The sequence below is a fragment of the Notechis scutatus genome, chromosome 3 (genome assembly GCF_049901735.1).
Source record: "Notechis scutatus isolate UNSWTSFEM ecotype Mainland chromosome 3, rNotScu1.2, whole genome shotgun sequence".
Classification (NCBI taxonomy): domain Eukaryota; kingdom Metazoa; phylum Chordata; class Lepidosauria; order Squamata; family Elapidae; genus Notechis; species Notechis scutatus.
This window is the reverse complement of record NC_142011.1, coordinates 186,836,555-186,850,858: the sequence shown is the minus strand read 5'-3', so window position 1 is coordinate 186,850,858 and position 14,304 is coordinate 186,836,555. Positions and strand designations below refer to the sequence as shown.

Sequence of the window (14,304 nt, the reverse complement as noted above, 5' to 3'; positions counted from 1 at the left end):
ATCTAAATTTCACATTTAAACTACTAAGACGTAAATGGTTAAGAAAATTTTGTTTGCAATCTAATAAAATGAAAAAAAAAGTAAGTTATATACTATAGAAATACTATATCTTTTCTATGTTAAAGGATACGTTGACTTAATTTTTAAAATTCTGTTTCAGCTAAATGTTTTTTAAAACCAACACTCAACAAAATTGCAAAAGAATTACTGGTATAAACATAAAAATCTTACATGTGTATTCCCACATAATCTAATTTTGGAGGTTTCATATATGTCTTACTGATATCAAGTCATACAAATAGGAACAATGGGTAATAATGTCTCTAAACTCTGCCAGCAAACAGCTAAGGTTAACATTTGAGGTCAAAAGTTCCCAAGAAAAAATACTTCATGTATTTGTAAATACTCTTAAAAATTAACCTTTTGTTCATATTTGTAGTATCCTATAGAGGTTAAATTGTATGTGGATATTTATTTATGTATTGAATTTATATTGCCGCCTATTTGCCCATGGCAACTCGAGGCAGCTTACAGAATGTAAAACCATATTTAAAACAATAAAAACTAACAAAAAGAATCAAATAAATTAATAAAATACAACAGAACAAAATCTGGGGGGGAAATTATCACCCCCCAACTCCCACCCCCTGCCCTGACGACAACAGATCACATGAGTCATTTGATCAGCTCCATCCCGCTCTGGGTTTCCCAGGCCCGCTGGCAGAACTAGGTCTTCAGCGCCAGTCCAAAAGAGTATTAGTGAGGGGGCCATTCTAATCTCTGGGGGAATGATGTTCCAGAGAGGGAGCCACCATGGAGAAGGCCCTTCTTCTGGGTCCCACCGTGTATCTCCCTCAGGGATGGGACCCACAACATTCCCTGCCTCCCTGCACTAATAGGTCGGGTAGATGTGACTGGCAAGAGACAGTCCCTCAGATAACCAAGCCATGAAGGGCTTTAAAGATATGGTGTACATAGATTTAAAATCATGTTCATTTATACATTTCACTAACTTTTATGTTTAAAACTTTTATATAATGACTCACATTCATACATTCACTTGCTCTTATGTTTTTATTTAAATCAAAAAATTACATATATATCTTTCACTATGCCTGGCATAGCTTCTATGCATACATAATACATCAAGACGACAGCTATACACTAAATAGTAAAAATATAGGTTTACCAAATTACTGTATTACAATTGCAATAATTTTTACCAAGTAATCTTTTTCAGGTCATTTATTGTTTCACACTTCACAAGAAAATTAGTTTTTCACTTCAATAGGAACTTGAAGTTTAGAAAAACAAATCATACTTTGGGGGAATGGAGAGGATACACTTGAATAAAAAGTTGCTTTTTATTTTTTAAAAATACAAAATTAACGCTATGTAGGTTTTCTTTCTGAACAAATACAAGGATATATAGAATTGATAGAAAAGTAATCATTAATACAGATTGTTCCTTTAGGATCTATATTCCAAAATGCTGTAGAAAAATGCTAAGGATACATAAAATTAAAAATGGAACATTGTCTACTGGTATTTCTGTAAGACCTCCGCAGAGGCCAGCACCAGGCTGGCTCTTATGGATTCAGGAGTTAAGCAGGCCCAGGCATAGTTAGCACAAACCATGAATTCCCAAGAAATCCGAAAACATCCTGGAAACAAATCACTTTTGGGTAGCTGGCAAAAACTACACATACACTTAACTGTTCAACCATCTGAAGTCAAACGTGGCTCAAAAGAGATTTTTACCTTATTTCTATAAATAGATTTGTACACTATAATCCAATGTATATTTTCATGTAGAAAAACAAACCAATAAGAGGTTGCATAAAGTCCTGGATGTTGTTTTGGGAATAGCAAGAAGAGGTTGAAAGCTCTATTTTGGCAGTTCCTCTATAATTATACGAGACACCGAGTTCCATCCTGTTGATGCATCTCCTCTTGGGTAATCTGAGCAAGTCCCAACCCAAACGGCAACATCCACCAATCCAGCATTGATTCCTTCACATAATCCTTCCACTGTTTAAAATATAAAATACATTGATTTCACCCATAATCCATCACAAACATTAAAGACTAACAATGAAAAATGGTATATCAGCATCGGTAGAGGCAATCAGCAATTACAGTATTTGGCTGGCCAAGATACAAAGAAAAGGGAAGAAGCAATGCCTAACCTCACCTCCTTTGCCCTCCATTTCTGTTGCTTTCCGATGTTCCTTTGGTCCACATGAGGAACTTTCTTGCACAACAACAAGAAAAAGTTTCCTCCTGAATCTCCCTCACCCTTCCATTTCAAATTCCATACATGTTATGTATGGAATTTAAAATAAACTTTAAAATATACTTCACATGTTAGCCTGAAATGTATATAATAAATATGATTGGGAGAGAAATTGCACTGTGTTTCTTGAGTTTTTTTTTTTTAGGAAATGATCAGTCATTAATACATAAAACTTCATTGGCCTTTTAATAAAAAATAAATGGGTTTTTATTTAACTATTTAAATAGATCGTCTCTTTTGGATGGTTTTTCTTAGGGTTTCTTGCTATTGAAACAGCACTGCAGAAGATAAAGATTATTATTCTCTTTGCATGACTTTCTACAATTAATCCCGTACTCTCAATTTTCTGGATTTACATGTCATACCGTATACCATAATTTAACAAATTGATTCAGTTTCAGTGAAACCCCAGACCAACATATGATTGGCTAGTTTGTGGTCCAGTGTTTCAATTCAGAATTCAGATAAGATTAGCATTTTATCTGCTTCATAGCACTTGAGTTAAATGCTTTAATCCTGGGAAGGACTCTACATTTAAACCAGCGATGGAATTCAAAAAAATTTACTACCGGTTCTGTGGGCGTGGCTTGGTGGGCGTGGCGGGGAAGGATACTATAAAATCTCCAGTCAGAGGTGATATTTGCTGGTTCTCCGAACTACTCAAAATTTCTGCTACCAGTTCTCCAGAACTGGTCAGAAACTGCTGAATACCACCTCTGATTTAAACTCCCCTATTTATTTAGCATTTGAAAAGAATATTGAGCTGTACCAATCCATTGACTTGTCATAAGAATTTTATTTCCTGTGGATGATTACATCCCCAATCTGTTCATCACTTCACCTAAGAGTAGGTAGGCCCTTTAGCATGAAATGCTTATTTTTATGATATGACTCCAGTACATACCTGAAGATGTGCGATGTATATTAATAGTAGAATTTAATTCTGGGCTTCCTTGATCTAAATAAACTATAGCTTCAATTGGAAGGGGTCCAGAGCACTCAGCCCCATTAAAAGTAAAATACCAGCGTTGACAACAGGCATTTCTACATTTAAGTCGAAGTGATCCACTGAAAAGAACTCTTAAAGCACTGTTGGTGCGCATCTTGGTGAACGTACATTCCTGTGAGAAAAGAATAAGTGAAATTTTGTAGAAAACACAATTATCCTAAACAATTGCTCTTCTGCAATAGGGGTAACCCCAAGATATGCTTGAGCTATTTATAAAGACCAGTTTCATAAAACTCAGATAAAAACTGATGGGGGGAAAAAGTGTCAGCTGGTAATGATGAATGAATTGTTCCAATTGAGCAATCCTTGTGCTTAGGCTATTCTTTTTTTTTTTTTTTGCTAAAAAAATTATCCAAAGTGAAACAGCCAAGGCATCATTTCATACAGTAAGTTTTCTGACTGAGAAAGCTTCTTTGTGTTGTGTGTATTGATGAAAGTGCAGTCACAGTTTGGGTAATTTGCTGAACAAATTTGCTGAATTTGTTGCCTGAGTTCACCCCAAGCCAAGTTTACAAACTTCAGTGGCTGGATCACAGACTAGGCCAAAACCAAACAAGCCACATTGTGGCTTAATGTGCAGATCCAGTCAACAGGTCCATCTAAATCAGGAGTGTCAACTTGTGACCTGCAGGCCGGATGTGTCACACGCTGGCCACGCCCAGGTCCAGTTTAGCAAAAGGGAAAAGTTGTGATAAGTCACATGATGACATCGTGACAATGCGAGTTTGACATCCCTGATCTAGATCAAAACGTCTAGTACAAACTCTGTTTAGTTTCAATCAGGAATCTTTTTCAACCCCTCCCTGAAATGCCAGAAACTTTTTACTGCAAAATACACATTAAGCTATTAAGCATTTCTGGTCAAAAGTTAAGAGTATGTAATCACAGGTATTGTTTCGTTTTAAATATCTTTCTATTGAATGGCTTTCATGCATTGATCGCTAATTCTGAAGCTGCAAAGACTGCCTATTTTGAATGAAAGTATTAAAAGCCCATCTGCTATTAACTCATTAAAATTGTTACTTTCCTCACATTGCCATATAGGGTTAGGCAGACAACTTGATTTGTAACCATGTTGGAGTGTTTCCTGTCTAAATCCTAATACTGTATTTAAATCTATGAATTATTAGTTTTCTGCCAATGCTAAAGTCAATTTGAAGATCCACCTTAGGCTCACTAGGACCTTGGTCAATGATATCAAAATGTCACCAAACAGGACTAGGCCAAACATTGGATGCCATCTGGTGTCATAGTAAAGTGGGTTTAAAGGAGGAGAACTGAAGCCCTGCAAATACCCCCTGTATTCCTTAAAGCACGGGTGTCAAACTTGCCGCATCACGTTGGACATATCGCAACTTTTTTCCCCTTCACAGAGCTGGGGTGGGCGTGGCCTGCATGTGAGGCACCTGGCCCGCAGGTCACCAGTTTGACACTTAAACCATCCCCCAAAATAGTGAAAATTCTACAATTTGGGGGTTTTAAGAGTGCCTGGAGTTTTTGCAATTCTTAAGGCACCCCAATGCATCCACAGGGGGTCAAAATGGTGGCTGTAACTATATAATCAAAGATCCACTTATAAAAAGAGAGAGAGCTTCAGTTTTACAGTTAAAAGATCAAACATCCATTTTGACCCTCTTCCTTTGCTGAAACCTAAAAAAAACAGGACAAAAATACTGTTTCTGCCAACTCCAAAGATGAGCTGGAACAATACATAGCTGGAGGTTATCTACCTTTGCCAAAACGGGATGCTACCTAGTCCCTAGAAGTGAGCAGATTGATTAGTCAAGCAAAAGCAATATGGAACAGATTCCTCACCATATCTTGGTGGCCTACATATTGTGCTATAGTTGTGCTTACTTACTGCGATTTTTCCAAGGTCTATGCCATAGTTCAAGGCACTCCATGAACATTGCTTATAGTTAGGGGTCCATGATTCCTCAAAGTTTTCTTGCATACATTCTCCTTTTTCTCCTTTAAGGCCATCTCTGCCAGGGATACCTGGAGTTCCAGGGATTCCATTGATTCCAGGGTTTCCATCCCTTCCAGGAAGACCAACAGGTCCTTGCATACACATCCCATTATACTGAGAAACAAAAAAGTATGTTGGCATCATGCAAGTATTATTATATTTACTTAAGGAAAAAATAGTCTATAAATATGGTAGATCAGATGGGGAAAAACCCACATATTTAGCAAATTGAAAACAATACTCCCATTTGGGGAAAAATAGGTATAATTTCAAGTGAATATAGAAGTTGATGTCAAATAGATAATTTAGTTGTGTTTACATTTTTAAAACAACTTGAAATCATTGTTCAGAGTATAGGAGAACATGTATATCTAGAGGGAGAAAAATAATTGTATAATTATCCAGTCCTTGAAACAATAAAATCAGTGTTTTAATCGCTGGAACAGAGAACCAGATGAGTTGCAATACAAATCAACCCCATCCCTTCTTTAATCTCTAGTAGTACAATTCACAGCATTTATATTTCAAAATTATTCTCAGTGAACCAAATGGATGTAAATTCAAATTTAAAAAATAACCTCACATCAGTCTTCATTACTGCTGACCTCATCAACATATCCATGTGTTATCTTGGCCATGTGCAAAGTGGTTTTTCAGCTTCTCAATCTAGGCTACAATCTTGGGGTTTTCTTTATTGGTCTTCCACTGAAACATTAACCTGATCAGATATTCAACCATAATTATCTTCCAACCTCCAAAAAGGTTGGCCCAGATGCTGCCACCTGTTGGTGGGGTTTGCTCCATCGGTATCAACCATCTAGAACAGTGGTGTCACACTCGATTTCATTGAGGGCTGCATCAGGGTTGTGTTCACCTCAGGTGGCCAGGATGAGCATGGTCAGTTCAATGTCATTTGTGTCGGAGGGCACCTGTGGTAGCCAAGTACTAAGTCAGGATTTCCCTCAGACCCTCTCTCATTCTCATTATAATTTTCCTTCCTTTCCTTCTTTTTTCCTTCCCTCTTTCCTCTTCATTCTTCTTTCATCTCTTTCCTTATTTTTCCTTCCTTGCTCTCTTCCCAGCTTCCCTTCTTTTTCTTTGTCTTTCCTCTTTCCTGTTCTCCTTTCCTGTCCCTTCTTGCATTCTCAAATGCAAAGGGGGAAACATTTCTCCTTTGGTTTCATTTTAGTTTGTTTTGCTAGCCCTCTGCTAGCCAAAATGGAGCTGGGGGGGGGACACACTCCCCCCCAAGCTCCGTTTTCACTGCAGCAGAGGGCTGCAGGAGGCAGTCACAGCAAAACAGACTCCGGGAGGGCCCATGGGCCAGATCTAAGCACCCCACGGGCTGGATCCAGCCTGCAGGCCTTGAATTTGACACCCCTGATCTAGAACAAATCTGAATTCTGCTTTCCCCCTACTCAGCAAAAGGCTCTTCCTTATGTACATCTATAGATGTATAACTCTTCTCCTGGCTCATTAGAAGTGAGTGATGAACTCCCAATATTTACCTCATCTTATGCTGCTTGACTACCTGGCTTGGAGATGTACTTGTGTTTCTTCAAGAGGCTTTAGGAATCAGTGAGCCATTGTGGAAGAAATGAAGTAAGCATCAAAAATCTGCCACATCCACTTGGTATTATCCTCTCCCCTCTTATAATGACCACTGAGGTCAACTGCCTTCTCAGGAATAAAACAATCCTCTGCTTGGGGAAATTCTCTTCCTGAATAGTCAATTTCTATCAGAGTTAGGGTTGTTAAAGTAACCATAAGAATTCAAAATTAGGGCTTGAGTTGCCTTGTTTTCATTTTCTCTCTCCGTTGTCTTTTCCTTCTGTGCTGTGAATTTGAGGACTAGGGCACCAATGTTGTTAATGAATATATTAATTTTATCACAAAACACAAATATCTGTATGTCTCAGAGACCACAACTCTCATTTTTTTTCTCTATTTTAAATTATGATAGGCTACAGAAGTACGATTTTGTTCAAATGTTCTTAACCTTAATGGCATACAGTATATTTTAAAATTTGTAGGTTTTTAGTTTAATTCCTCTTTTTAATCCTTCTATATCTTCTTGATTTAGTTTTGTTGTTTAGGTTAAATTAAAAAAAAACAAAAACAGCCAGCATTGTTTTCTTTAGGCTCTGTTGTTGTTTCACTTTTTGACAAACTCTGCTCAGAAATAGATAGTACAGGCTTAGTAGGAGCCAAGAAAAATAAAGCAGAATATATAATAATAGGTTATTTCTTCCAAGCCTTCTCTTAAGAGACGACAGAATTAACCAGTTTGCTACTACTATTGTCAGTGCCAGTAAACCCAGGGGAACAGCATCTTGAAAGTGAATGCTATTTGTAGAAATATGAGGGAAAGTAAGCAACGTAATTATCATTTCTGAAGTAATCAGTGAGAAGATTTAGCCATTCCTAAAAGTATCTAGCTCATTCTAAGAGTATGTGGAATTTCTGAGGTGGGCATGACTCTAGTGTATCAAACCACATCTGAGGAAAGCCACGTTTTTGAAAGAGTGAGGCAGACAAAAAGCTAGTTGTGGGTGGATGGGAGGGGGAGGAGGAGGAAGAGGTCTTCATAAACAAATGGGTTTACAGAAAAAGTCTATTTCTGAACCGAATAGTGTCTTTCCAGCTACAAAGCACCAAAGCAGCCTTCCTCCCCACAGTGGTGGGATTCAAAAAAATATACTACCAGTTCTGTGGGCGTGGCTTGGTGGGCACGGCAGGGGAAGGATACTGCAAAATCTCCATTCCCACCCCACTCCTGGGGGAACGTTATTGCAAAATCCCATTCCCTCCCCACCCCACTAACCTGCTTTCCAGCTCCATTCTCCTGTGCAGGGCAACAAAAGAAGACCCAGCAAATCAGCTGGGACTCGAGAGGCAGAGAATAGGAGGGTGTGGGGCCAGTCAGAGGTGGTATTTGCCGGTTCTCAAAACTATTCTAAGTTTCCACTACCGGTTCTCCAGAACTGGTCAGAATCTGCCAACTACCACCTCTGCTTCCCAAACATTATGGTGGCCTTCAGAAGTTTCGGAATGGCTGAGTTAGCTAGGAGTTTGGGGAAGGGTGTCCAGGAAGCTTCATAGCTTTTCGTCAAATTAAAATGATCTTCAATAAACTAAAAGCCTGGTACAGTTCTTTACAACAGTACATCTCCTCCATTGAGCTCCTCCAATGAGCTCTGGTGGCGCAGTGGTTAGAATGCAGTACTGCAGGCTACTTCTGCTGACTGCCGATTGCCTGCAATTTGGCAATTCAAATCTCACCCGGCTCAAGGTTGACTCAGCCTTCCATCCTTCTGAGGTGGGTAAAATGAGGATCCATATTGTTGGGCGAAATAGGGTGACTCTGTAAACTGCTTAGAGAAGGCTGTAAAGCACTGTAAAGCAGTATATAAGTCTAAGTGATATTGCTATTGCTATTTGATCTTGCTTTTATGCCTGAATTGAATATTTAGCTGTCACTAAGCAAGTAGCAGAATTTCTTTGACCTGGGCTGATCCTAAAAACCTGAGGAGGATCAGACCTGGTTAATATTTGGAAAGGACACTGTCAAAAAAAAAAATAGGGTTGTAAGCTAGATGGGAAATGAAAAGAAATTCTTGGATTTAATTGCTCTGTCCATAAAAGCAGAAGTCAAGCTCAACTTGAAGTCTGTTCAGACACTCATGCCAACAAATGTACTATATAGCTGAGATCTAACCATTTTCCAAAGCATTTTGCTTTCAGATGAAATTTTCTCACACAAGTAAATTCCACTCTCCCTACGCTGTGGAAAGAAGGTATAGTGATGATTAAAGACATAATTCCCAAGACTAAATATAATGATTCCTCCAGCTTACATAGGAATGCCTTCAGTGAGGAAAAATGTTTCAGAAGCCACTAATCTCCCTAAATGCTCAACTCAATAAATCACCAAGACCGGAGGAAACCAACTAAGTTACTCATCCTCTGAGTCCCACCACAGTAGATGGCCAAGCTGTCTTTCCTTCGATTGTTGGTATCCAAACTTCCATTTCAGCCTGATCTTATTTACACAAGTACTCTTGAGATTAAGATGGATTTCCTTATTTGGCATACTAAGAGGGAAAACTGAAACCTAATTTAACAGAAGCGAACTTCACTCAACTATGCCTAAAGACATTTTTGCACAGGAAAAAAAAATCTCTGTTGTCAGCCATGCTAAACAAAATGGCCCATAGGCTTGATTTCAAGGCTGAGAGTCAGTAAAATATAAAATACAGGAAGAATCCGTGCATCCATCTCTTTGCTGCCTAACGTCCTCCCATCCGCTTTTCCTTTCTTTTATCTTTATCATGTTTAATTTTAATTGAAATCATCAAACCCCTTGGTACTATTATTGTTAGAATCAATATGATTGTCACTAATAGAAGAGAAACCTATTCTGGGTAACAAAGCCGCACATGGAGGAAAAGGCTACCTAAGCAGGATGCTACATTTAGGATTTCCCCCCTCCGCCTCCACCATCTAGAATGGCCGTGCAGGAAGTCCTCAACGTACGACCGCATATTAAGCCCAAAATTTATGTTGTTAAATGGGACAGTGGTTCAGTGAGTTTTGCCCCAGTTTATCACCTTTCTTGCCACAGTTGTTAAGTGAATCTGGCTTCCTTATGGACTTTGCTTGTCAGAAGGTCGCAAAAGGGGATCACATCACCCTGGGACAATGCAAGGGTCATAAATATGAACCAGTTGCCAAGCATTTGAATCCCTTGACCCTGGGGATGCTGCAAGAGTCCTTAAGTGCAAAAATCAGTCATAAGTCCCTTTTTTCAGTGCCGTTGTCATTTCAGACAGTCACTAAATGAACTGTTGTAAGTCGAGGACTACCTGTACATACCTATATCTTTACAAAAGAAAGAGAGCCCTCCCCCAAACCCTGTCCCTTCACGCCCAGGGACGGAGCGTGGCCCCAGGAAAGGGAGACACAAAGCGCTCTGAGGCGCACGAGGTGCCCTCCTCTCCAGCGATGCCCTCTTGCCCCTGCCCGGCCTGATGGGCCGCCTGGCCGTCCACTCACCACGTCCACCACCTCCCGCTGACGGAACGCCTTTTGTTTCCCCTTCTGCGTCTCCGTCGAGGTCCCGGGCGACGAAGCGGCCGCCAGCAAAAGCAGCGAAAGCAACAGAGTAGCGGAAAGCGCGGCCGGGCAGCCCGGCGCGACGGCGGCGGCGGCAGACGACGGTTTCATGGTCGGCGAGTGGTGGCGGCTGCGAGCTGGGAAGGGCTGGCCGCTGCGCCAGTGAGCGCAGATGAAGCGGGAAGTGTCCCGTCAAGCGCAGCCACACAGAAGAGGCTTTCACCGCCGGAGAGCGCCAGTCTCCCCCCTGGGGGCGGTGAGGAATGCGCCGCTGGCTCCCCTCTGAAAGCGGCGCGCCTCCACCCGACTAGCTGGGGCCGGGAGGTGGGGGTGGGAAAGCCAGCCGGGGGCGAAAAAGGCGGCGAAAGTAGCTCTCCCCGCCACTTTACTCCGGCCGAGACAAGCGGGAGGTCGGCGCTGGGGCGGTTAGCAATGTGGTTCCCCGCTCGGTCCCTGCGGCGCTCCCGCCTTCTCGGCCACGTGGGGGCGCGGCGGGGCTTCCCGGGCTCGCCATCCCGCCTCAGGTTGGCTTCTCCCGCTCGTGAGGGTCGTTTTGAGAGGAAGACCAGGCGTTGGGAGGGGGGATCGTCTTTTCCACCTCGAGGGTCCTCCGATCCTGACCTGCCGGCCTTGCCGGAGAGCGCGAGTGAGGGCCGGTCTCGCCGGCGGTTGCACAAAGAAGGCTCCTCGCCAGGTCTTCGCGTCCGGCGGGCGATCTTCAAAGCAGCGCATTGCAGACGGCGGGGAGAAAGAGGCGGCACGTGGGAAGCAGCAAAGCATTTCAATTTCCCTTGGAAATAACGGGAAAAGGGAACCGCCTGTTGAGGCGGTTTTCTATTTCAAAGTAGGAAATAAGCAATTGAAATAAAAGCTTTTTCTCCAGTGGGAAGTTTGTCAACGAAGTATAAAGAGATCATTGTTGAAGTCGAATTGTGCTACTTATTGCCTTTAAATTCTACCTTTTTCTTTGAGAATACAGAGATCGGTTCCTTAGTTTTCATGACCAACCGTCTGGCTGACTGGGCGTGATTGATACAAAGACGTTCAGGAGGCTTCCAGAACTCAAAAGCATTTTGTCAAATTAACAAGTTTTGTTAAAACTACATTTAAAAAAGTATCTGTGTGGTCATTACAAGTAGAAAATGATGTGATGATGTCACATAATCAAGCTTTTATTTATGCATTTATTAAATTTGTTCGCTGTCCATCTCATATCCAATGACTGGAGAGCTTACAACATTGTAATCTTACAATTTCACTAGACTTAGTGGCAAAAATGAACCATCCCCGATCTCCCTGGTCTCAGTTTAAAAGAAATGAAATGTAGACACTACTTAAAGCATCCGCATTTAATATCCTTGTGATCTCAGACATGGAATCATCAAGTAGAATATAAACTACCAAGAAAAGCCTTTCCTCATTTTTGCCTCATTAGAAAAGCATGATATTTAGTCCCCACGATTTTCACCTCATTTCCGGTTGTGATTCACACCTTGTCCTGCCAATTACTTACTGCATAACATCAGCTGCAAAATCCTGAGGCATGCAGAGCAAATCTAGGCAGTGTGTGTTATTATGTCATCAGCTCTGTAACTATACCAAGTTCTGGGTTTGGCTAATATGGTCCAAGCAAGATTTTTGCAACATTAAGGTCTTATGTACATTAAGCCTGTATAAGAGAAGAAATGCCAGAACTTGGGGTGAAGTTAAAAGTTAAATCAGCCTAGAATCCCTACAATAGCCACAAGCAAACTAAATCCAATCCCGCCCCCCTGGAGTTTCATTGATGCTTATCTAGCCTCAAACATGCTGCTGTTGGTTGAGAAGATTCCTATGCATAGGCACCAGCAATAATAAATCACTTTAATTGACTTGTTTGAGTTGTTCTATACTCTGTTTATTCTCATCTAAGATGGTATCCATCTTAGCCGTTCTTTGACGGCTTGGTTTCCTTTTGTAGCTAAGTCTTCCAAACATAATTGCTCCAGTGAATTTCTCCACATGACATGGCCAAGGTGAACCGCAATTTTGTGATTTTGCCCTCCAGTTATATGCCTGGTGTTATGTGCTCCAAGATATATTCCTTAACAACCTCCAGCATTATTATTCTCCCGTGTCTCTTTATAGCCCCTTCTCTGTTCCAAGGGTAGGAAATGAAAGAAACGTGAGTAATGTGAAGATAAAATCCAAGGCACATTGATCTTCTATCGCAACTAGTTTATCTTACCTTATTAGAAGATAAAAGCTGTTCAATTCTAGATCTGGAGCCTGATATAAGGAAGCAATAGCTCTAGAACCATATTTGTTCAAGGGGCTAATGGTTTTCGCTCCCTCAGACAACAACCTGCTTTGCACCAACTGTATACAATGGGACATGACTCAATCCATTCACAGTTGTGCATGTTTCTTAGTCTTCTCAGCTGTTGCCAAGAGGGCTAATTAACTTCTCTTCCAACTTTTTGACATTTCCTCTTGCCCCGCCTTCCAGTGAAAATAAAATAAAATTCTGTGTGATTCAATCTTGGCCAGCATTGTCAAGGAAACAGCTACAAGGAACAGAACCAATTGTACATGGCCACGATAGAGGTGAAAACCACTGAAATAAGACTGCCTGGAGAAGTTGTCCTTTCATGAGGCCTCTCTATGATATCTCTGCAAATGGGGAAAGAATTTATCCCTGATCCACAAACAAATCAGTGTTTCTCAACCTTGGCAGGTTTTAGAGGTATGGACTTCAACTCCCAGAATTCCCCAGCCCAGCATGCTAGCTTGAAAATGCCGGGAGTTGAAATCCATTCATTTTAAAGCTGCCAAGGTTGAAAAACACTGATACACATGACGAGGGGACAGTTACTATATTCCTAAATTAAACCATGGCTATTTGGAGTCAAAAATAATCCATTCAATACTGATTATGGCCAGGATAGGTCATTTGAACGTAGTCCTATGATTCAGTTAAGCATGTCATCCATAGCCCTGAAGATAGATGGGTACTACTGGTACATGCAATCTCTTTGTGGCTGCCACAAAGAAGAACGGGTCAGTTTATTTTCCAAAGCACCAGAGGGCAGGACAAGAAGCAATGAATGCAATCAAGGAGAGAAGCAACTTGGAATTGAGGAGAAACTTCCAAACACTGAGGACAATTAACCAGGGGAACAACTTGCCTTCAGACGTTGTTGGTGCTTCATCACTGGAGGTTTTTAAGAAGAGACTGGACAGTCACTTGCCTGAAATGGTATAGGATCTCCTGCTTGAGCAGGGAACTGGACTAGAAGACCTCCAAGGTCCCTTCCAGCTCTATTCTGATTCTAAATGGATTCTTAGTAACATTGTGGAGTCCTTGGTGCTGTCTGAGCTTATTGGCTTGCAGATATTTCATTATCCAACTATGTAACAACTTAGTGGCATTTCTAATTATTTTACTATGTTAGTGAGTTAAGCAGGGTAGGATTGCTTAATAACTTGGTTGGACCTGGGTGTGGAACACCAGGAAATTTCAAGCCTGTATTTGAACTGTCTGACATTAGTTAGTTGCCAACACCTGTCAGTATTTCTGAGTCATAAGCAAAGCATGTTTGATTGCATGTTATGAAGCTGGTTTTTAGCATCTGCAGTCACCTTGATAATTTATGAGGCTTGCTAGCTTCCAGTGATATTTGATTAATACAATGCACCTAGAAATATTTAAATACCATGCACTATGCAAATGTAGTGACTTGTTTAAAGCAAAGATGCCATGCAGTTTAAATCAAAACCATTTAACCCAGTATCAGCAGAATGTTTTTTAAAATTACAATGAATGACACGGTTACCAACTTCTGAGGAGCTTCAAAACAGAGTGAAGTGGATATACTACAGATGGTGGTGCAGTTTTTTTCAATGGGTAGGATATTTTGGTGTGTGCTTGTTTTT

General features: G+C 40.9%; 1 protein-coding gene across 1 annotated transcript; it reads right to left on the bottom strand.

The window, feature by feature from the left end:
• Positions 1–1,060: 1,060 nt before the first annotated feature.
• Positions 1,061–11,122, bottom strand: CTHRC1 (collagen triple helix repeat containing 1). Its single transcript, XM_026688995.2, has 4 exons — positions 10,330–11,122; positions 5,167–5,388; positions 3,201–3,417; positions 1,061–2,031 (listed from the first exon to the last, which is right to left on the bottom strand). The coding sequence occupies exons 1-4, from the start codon at positions 10,498–10,500 to the stop codon at positions 1,889–1,891; spliced, it is 753 nt and encodes a 250-aa protein (XP_026544780.2). The 5' UTR covers positions 10,501–11,122; the 3' UTR covers positions 1,061–1,888.
• Between the last annotated feature and the right edge of the window lie 3,182 nt (positions 11,123–14,304).